This window comes from Mus pahari, unplaced genomic scaffold, assembly GCF_900095145.1.
Source record: "Mus pahari unplaced genomic scaffold, PAHARI_EIJ_v1.1 scaffold_8165_1, whole genome shotgun sequence".
Classification (NCBI taxonomy): Eukaryota; Metazoa; Chordata; class Mammalia; order Rodentia; family Muridae; genus Mus; species Mus pahari.
In genome coordinates this window covers 3,454-11,770 of record NW_018392348.1, presented here as the reverse complement: position 1 = coordinate 11,770, position 8,317 = coordinate 3,454, and the positions used below count along the sequence as shown (strand labels likewise).

At 36.1% G+C, this 8,317-nt stretch overlaps 1 protein-coding gene across 1 annotated transcript; it reads left to right on the top strand.

Annotated features, from left to right (window-relative positions):
* The first annotated feature begins 551 nt into the window (after positions 1-551).
* On the top strand, positions 552-8,038 carry LOC110314962 (vomeronasal type-1 receptor 4-like). Its single transcript, XM_021189143.1, has 2 exons — positions 552-599; positions 7,076-8,038. The coding sequence occupies exons 1-2, from the start codon at positions 552-554 to the stop codon at positions 8,036-8,038; spliced, it is 1,011 nt and encodes a 336-aa protein (XP_021044802.1).
* The last annotated feature ends 279 nt before the right edge of the window (positions 8,039-8,317 follow it).

Genomic DNA, 8,317 nt, shown 5'->3' with positions numbered 1-8,317 from the left:
AAAAAACTAATTAACCCCGCACCTGATAAAGAGCTAATATCCAAATTTTATAATAATTCAAAGAGCTAACCACCAAAAAAAAAAAAAAAAAAAACAAATAACTTAACCAAAACAATGAGGTATAGAACTAAATCGATAATTCACAACAGAGAAATGTCAAATGACTCAGAAGCACCTAAAGAAATGTTCAAAGTCCTTAGTGATCTGAGAAAGACAAATCAAAATGACCCTGAGATTCCACCTTACACCAATGAGAATGACTAAGATCGAAACCTCAGGTGACAGCACACTTTGGCAAGGATTGGGGAAAGAGGAACACTCCTCCATTCCTGATAATATTGCAAACTGGTACAATCACTCTGGAAATCAATCTGGAGATTCCTCAGAAAATTAGAAATAGATCTACCCGAAGACCCAGAAATACCAAGCTTGGGAATATACCCAAAACATGCCCTACCATGCAACAAGGGGATGTGTTCCACTATGTTCATAGCAGCTTTACTTATGAGAGTCAGAAGCTGGAAACCACCCAGATGTCTCACAACAGAAGAATGAATACAGAAAATGTGGTTCGTTTACCCAATGTCATTCTGAGTGAGGTAAATTCAGGACCCAAAAGGACATGCATGATTGTACTCACTTATAAGTTGATATTTGTCAAAAGAAAAAAAAAAGAAAGAAAGAAGAGTACAGAATACACAAGATGTGATCCACAGAACTGAAAAAGGCCATCAAGCAGAAGGGCCCAAGTGAGTGTGCCTCAGACCCACTTGGGAGGTAGAAGAAAATAAACACAAGGGAGGAGCAATATAAGCACCTGGGAAGGTAAGGGAACAGAGAAGGGGGTGGGGAAGAAGAGAATCTGATCTTGTACTGGGTGAGGGAAAAGAACCAAAGTTCCAAGGGCCAGCAGATAGAATGGAAACAGGGAACCTTGGGAGATGGGAGGTTGGGAGCAGCCTCCAGAATTCACCAGAGATCTAGGGGGCAAGAGACTCTCAGGACTCAAAAGAAGGGACCTTAGATGAAATGGCTGACAGTAGCGAGAGGGAACTTATAGAGTCAACTTCTAGTAGGAAGACAGGGTATCAAAGGAGGCAGGGGGTTGCCATCCCAGAGTTAAACTGTGATCCATAATTGTTCCTATATGGAGGAACTTCAGGGATGGAAATGAAAATGAGCCTGAAGAAAAGAAAGTCCATTGACAGGCCAAAAGGATCCAGATCAAGGGAGGTTTTAAGGCCTGATAATATTACTGAAGCTATGGACTGCTAACAAAAATAGACTTAGCATGACTTCTCTCTGGAAGACCCAACAAGCAGATGTGGATATTTCCATCTAATCAATGGACAGAAGCTGCTGACCACTGTGGTTGAATTGGAGAAGTGCTAGAGGAGGCTGAGGAGGACAACCCTGTAGGAGGACCAGCAGTCTCAACTAACCTGAGGCTCAGAGATTTCTCAAACAGTGTACCACCAACCAGACATCTTATACCACCTGATATGAGGACCCCAACACATATATAGCAGAGGACTGCCTGGTCTGGGTTCAGTCAGAAAAGATACACCTCACTTTCAAGAGACTGGAGACCCAGGGAGTTTAGAGATCTGGTAGACTGTGGGGTGTGTGATTGGATCATCTTAGTTTAGACAGTGGGGTGGGAAAGAGGTATGGGATGTGGAAGGGTGAGAATGTGGACTGGGAGGGAAATGGAGTTTGGAGTATAAATAAATAGTATTTCATGATATGGTACTGAAATAAATAGTGGCTGTAGTAGTCCTGAAAATGTGATGGACTCCCTTCTCATTAGCCAGAGAGATTAGTTTTCTGAGCCTGAATAGAACTGTCATTTTGATGGAATTCCTCAAGATTCAGAAGAGCAATTGAAAGCATCTCCAGGTGGTAAGAAGTGAGCCTGAGAGCAAGCTATTCCTAAGATCCTATATGGTTGATCCAGGGTTCTTCTCAAGGCATGAGTAGCCACCACTTTGCCTCTCCTTGTCTGCCATGGTCATGAGGCAATTTCTACATGCAAAGTACACCAAAAGAAATTCCACTGAGTCACCAAACCATACCAATGTTAGGAATAGCCCAGAGGTTTCAAATATACTTGTTACCACTGTATTATCGAGAATGCACAGGAAGTACAAGCCATTTATTTCACTAGAATGATAAGTTTGGACATGAACAAGCCAGGGAAACTTTGAGGAGATGATTTGTATATATTAGGCTAAAAAAACAGGCAGAAGCATCAGGGAGACTCGAGTGTATGTATAGATGGCAGTCCAATAGACATGCCCAGTAAACTGAATAGGTACTAGAGAAAATACCATAGGAGAGTGTGAAGGAAGAAGACTTGTAAGAGGAGTAAGAACCTCCACAAGAAGCAAGAAGACAAAGTGCCCAGAAAAGTACCAAGAGAAGGAGGACTAAGAAAAACCACAGGGTCCCAAGAGCATACGGTGAAAATTTCTGGGTTTCAGAAGAAAGAAATGCTGGTGAAAGAAAGGGAAGCTAATGGGCTAATAGGATTAAGGTGCATGACTGTGGTGATAAATGTTGTGAGGAGCTCTGTAAGAGGAACTTGCAAGGCTCTGAGAGTGTAGAAGGTATCAGGGGTTTTCATGTATTAGTTGACACTTAAGGTAGCCATTTGTCTTGAGTGTCCATGGAACAAAACACTTTTGAGATATAGAAAAAAATATAAGAGTGTGGGTGATAGGAGGATGCCCTCCAGGACAAAGTTCATACAACTTTTCTAAACTTTAATAGCACTGAAGTTCTTTCTGTGCCTCTGTGCCTCTAAGGAGTGACAGAAAATTTCCTGTTCATATTCCTAATTGCTTCCTTAGAGTAACTCACATAATTTGCTCTTCTTGGATTGTTTAGTTCTCTATTTATTTCTGAGAGGAAGGTGATTAAAAGGTACCGAAGATCCTTATGGAGATGCTGTCATCATGAATCCAGACTCAGGATAAATCTCAACCAGTGTTCTGAGAAAGAATAATAGGAGATCATGGCCCTTTAAGTGAATGAGAGTGTCTCACCACAGTTTCAGCAAAAGCTGTCTTCTCATGTTGACAGGCATTAGCATGCTATCCTCAAACACCGAGGTGAGTGACCTGAGCACAGAAGTAGTAAAAACGAAAGACATTAGAACGCAATCATTGGAAAAGCTCTTCGTGTGCTCTCTATAGCATCATATTTCTGTCCTGAGTGTCTCTCTTGTTCTTTGCTGTACTTAAATCTGTATTAAGAATATATAGCCTCTACTGCAAAGAAAAATATTTAGAGGATGAAGAATAGGAGTAAGGAAAAAATTGAAAAAAAAAAAAAAGAAAATGAATGAAAGAAAGGAAAATTTAAAAAATGGAAGAAATGAAGGAAGGAAAAAGAGAAGAAGGGATGGAGGGAAGAAGGAAAGGAGAAAAGAAGTGATGAAGGAAGAGAGAGAGATGGAGGGAGAGAGGGAAACTCAGGTTAAGTGGAAAGCACTCAGGTACTGTCTAGGATATGGAAATTTAGATGTAGTCTTGGGTGAACGTGTAGCTACTCAGTAAGTGTAGACTGTCTCCAATCTTCCCTCGACTGCAGAGTCTCCCTTATGGATACCACCTCAATTTCCTCTGACTTTTCTTCACTTTGCTTCCATTTCTGTCTCTCCTCTTAGTTTTTGTCTCTTTCTTCTTTCTCACACTATGTATGTTTTCTTCCTACTTTTACTTTTAAAAGAAAGATTTCTTTGGGATCCTTATTTTTCTTTAATGATGGCACTAGAGTTAAGACCCAGGGACATTCAAGATTAGATAAGGCTGGTCTACATCCACATCTTAAGCCAAATAGTTTAAAGTGTTTCACTCTTTTCATTCCTTCTACTTACCTATTTATTTGTTTCTGGAAAGATGCTACATTAGATTTTTTGTTGTTGTTGTTTAAATAGTTAAAAGACAGGAATGGGTCGTATTGGATATTTATATCAGTAATTAAAATTATACCATCAATGATAGAATTACAGGGAAATTTCGATAAGAAAAAAGAGAAATTTACAAAAGATTAAAAATTAGAAAGAAAAGTTCAATGATTTACAAGAAAGTAGTGAATGCATACTGGGAATTTGTTTAATTTCTTGGTACTTCAGGTATCGTGAAATATGTCAGAAGTTTTTCTGATTGTATTTCTATCTTTCACAGAATAAATCATTAGATTTGTTGGTATATCATCCCAGGTTCTTGTTATTTTAAAAGGACATGTGGACACAACATTTTTAAGTGTAAACAGTTAGGCATATGTACCTCTTGAAATTCTACACAGGTGACTGTCTTTCATTATGCCATTTCCAAAAAATAATTTGTTGCTCGTCTTCTAGATTTCATTTCAAATTCCTCCAACATCTTGCACTTTTCTATATCTTTTATAATCCTGTTCACTTTTCCTATATATGCTGTATTTGCTACCTTATACTTGGTTCCTCAACACCTCTTTTGTCTGCATCTTTTCATCTCCGTTTTCATTTTATATCCCATAAGTACTTTCTCTCCATGTGGACATGTACCTACAACATGTGATTCTTTTCCTGTGTCTGTCATCTTGCTGAATAGTTTGCCAATCCATCTCATTTGTGAATACTTCATGATTTTATTTTTCTTTAGAGTTGAACAACATATTCCACTGAGTAGAGATGCCGTATTTCTATTGTCTGTTGATGAACACCTAGGTCACACCTCATGGCTTTGCTATTATGAATGAAGCAGCAGTTTACATGAATGTAAAAACTTCTGTGTTATAAGACATAGGGTCTTGTGGGTATATGTCCAAAAATTATATAGTTGTGTTATGTGGTAAATTTAATTTTAATTTCTTGAGGTATCTTTGTATTTACTTCTATAATTAATGTATTACTTTTCTCTCCCACCAGTATAGAATGGTGATTGCTTATCCCCTATCTCCACAACACCTTAAAAACTTGTTATTGTCTATTCTCTTGATGCTTGATTCTAGGGTGTGCAAAGTAGTCTCAAAATATTTATAATTTTCAGTTCACCAGGAGGTAAATATGATGACCATTTGTATAAAAGCCTTTACTAAATACTTCTGTTTCTCCTTTAAAGAAATTTCTGTACATTACCTTACACTATATTTTGACTGGTCTGTTTGTAAATATACAGATTAATCTTTATTTTCCTTTATATACTCTGGGTATTGAGCTACTGTTTGTAGTACAAAAGTCAATATTTGTCTATTATTCTGTAGGTTTTACCTCACTAGGATGTTACTTTCTTTTAATGTTTGCAATACTTTTAATTTCAAGCAGTTACAATTGTTAATTCTTCATGCACTGTTTGTACTATTGAGTTTTGTTGTCTCAACCGACATCTGGTAAACTAGAATTTTCCTCTGAGAATTTTTAGTATTTTAGCTTTTAGCATTTAGTTTTTCAGCAAGGAAACAATGTTCATGCATGATGAGAAGATATAATCATAATCATATAATCATAATCCAGTTTTTATGAAGGTTGGTATTCATTTTATACAAAGTGATTCATTGTCAGAAATTATTTCCACCAACCATTCATGAAAGCATGATTGTGTCTTTTCAAATTCTTCCTGAGAACTGCTAAGAATTAGTAAGTCTACTGAGGAAAGCACAGTCTCTTTTTTTTAATACTTTTCACTCAAAACATGTCATTCCTTAACAGGAGTCGGATCCTTTCAGGGCCCAAGATTCTTGTAATACTTCAACTTGAACATAGTAATGATTTATAAGATGATTAAAGAAAAATCAACACTTGTTTGTATACATGTTAAAATATTTTACTTTCTGATAGAATCTGCACAGGCATTTTATTTCAACTTATACGCAACAGCATTAACCCCTGTTTGTATGTATGTTAATTTGTTTTGATCAATATCGGTTTACACAGATGTGTTAATACTGTATGTCTCATTGCAGGTATTATTTGCATCTCCTTATTGTACTTCTTTTATGATTGATGATATTGGGCCTAATTGTGCACATATTTTGGACATCTGATTTTTTAATATGAAATTTATCCATACCATGAATCCACGGCTCATTTGTTTTATATTTTGTATTTTTTCAAATGTAGTTTCTTACGTTTTTATGGTATATAGGCATAAGTCAGTATTTAGTAGTACAAATTGCTATTTCTTTGGATGGGAGTTCAATTTCTAGCTCACAACCATATTCAAGTTAAAAGGTGATGGGGCCCAGCACTCTGGCCTGTATTGGCACTTATACTCACATGCAACCTCTTCCATGATAAAAAGCAGAAAATTAAAAAGAAAAAATATTAAAATTAAATATGCTTTTCATATTGTGAATATTTAACCACTCTTTGCAAGTTAGATTTTCAAATATTGTCTGTTTTGTCAATAAATTTTGAGTTAGGCTTCTTGTGAATTTCAGAACTAATATAATATCTTAAAAACTCTTTCTTGCCTACAGTGATGGCTCAGTGTGTAAGAGCTCTGACCACTCTTCTGAAGTTCCTAAGTTCAAATCCCTGCAACCACATGGTGGCTCACAATCATCCTTAACAAGAACTGACTGACTCCCTCTTCTGTGGTGTCTGAATGACAATGAACTTAATCTACAATGACCTTAAATATAATAAATGAATAAATAAATAAATAAATAAATAAAAAATGTTAAAAAACATTGTTTATTTAAAATTGACCCCAAATCATTGTGTTTAGTCAAAAGGAATGAAATTATTAATCATTTTGGGAGACTTGTATAAATAGGGGATTGCATTGTATAGCATTGACTGCTATGGACATAACTATGTAGACCATGTTAGCCTAAACTATATATATATCTGTCAGCCTATATCGCTTAATAGCAATTAAGGAAGGTACCTTGTCCAGTGAAAACATTGTTCTTAAGGAGGCATATACAGAACTTTCCNCATAAATAATACAGAAAATTTACTTCAAAATTTACTGATCTTTGGATGTTCTACTTCAATGAGATAGCTATAAAAATTCAATAAAGTGATAAATAAGATACTTTAGCTTGAATAATGAAATAGTNTATGCTGATAATCTCTTCCTAGGGTCTCATAACCATAGTAAAATTATTTACATTTTTAATAAAAAAGAAAATCATTTCTGAAGACCTTACAATGGGAGTTTTTCTCTTCTCCCNGATTACAATGGGAATGATTGGCAATTCTTCCATACTGCTTTATTATATCATTTTGAATTTCACTAGAAAACATTTAATGCCCAAAGACTTGATTNTAGAGCACTTGATTTTTGCCAACTTCTTGTCTATCATCTCAAGAGGTATTCCAAAGACACTGTCAGCTTATGGATTTAAAGANTTCCTGGATGATATTGGATGTAAATTAATAAACTATATTTACCGAATAACAAGGGGAATNTCCCTGTATGCAATGTGCCTCCTGAGTTGTTTCCAAGCTATCACAATCAACCCCAGCAATTCCAGGCAGATGATAATTAAACACAAAGTCACCAAGTACATTGGTCCTTCCTGCACAGTCGGGTGGCTTGTGCATCTCTTTCTAAATGTCTTAACTCCAGCAAGAGTGTCAGGCCCNAGGTACAACAAAAATGNNAGTATGAGGATCAGTTATGAATACTGCTCATGGTTTGCTTCTGGAAATGTGGGAACTATACTGTATATGTTTTTACTGAGCTTCTCAGATGGACTGTGTCTAGGTCTAATGGCCTCATCAAGTACTTACATGGTGAGTCTCCTCTACAGACATAAGAGGAAAGTCAAGCATATCCATAGTTCTCAGCACTTTCTAAATGTCTCACCTGAAAACAAAGCCACCCAAACTATCCTCATCCTGGTGTGCATGTTTGTCATATCTTACTCATTCTCCTCCATTTTAATCATCTTTACAACCTACTCCAAATATCCAATGCTATGGGAAGTAAGCATATTTACATTTCTAGAAATATGNTTTCCTATATTTTGCCCCATTGTTCTCATTAGAAATATGAANCCTAGTTTTTCCCTGCTTTTACCCTGTTTTGTTAAGAGATAGNTTCCTCCAAGTCTACCATGAGGCCTTGTCATCTGTCTTTTCTTATAACTTGGCACATTCTTTTATCTGTTGTACATTGCTAAGACTGCAGTTTGAAAATATCAAGCTTCCTAAAACTGCTTCCTTCATTATATGGAGTCATCAGTAGTCAGTTAAGTTTTACATATTTACATAATTTACTATCCAATAATAAGCACAATTAAAAATATATAGAATTATCGTGTCCCACATGTGATTGTGTGATATTAGCCAAATTATAACAAACATGAAAAAATGCAT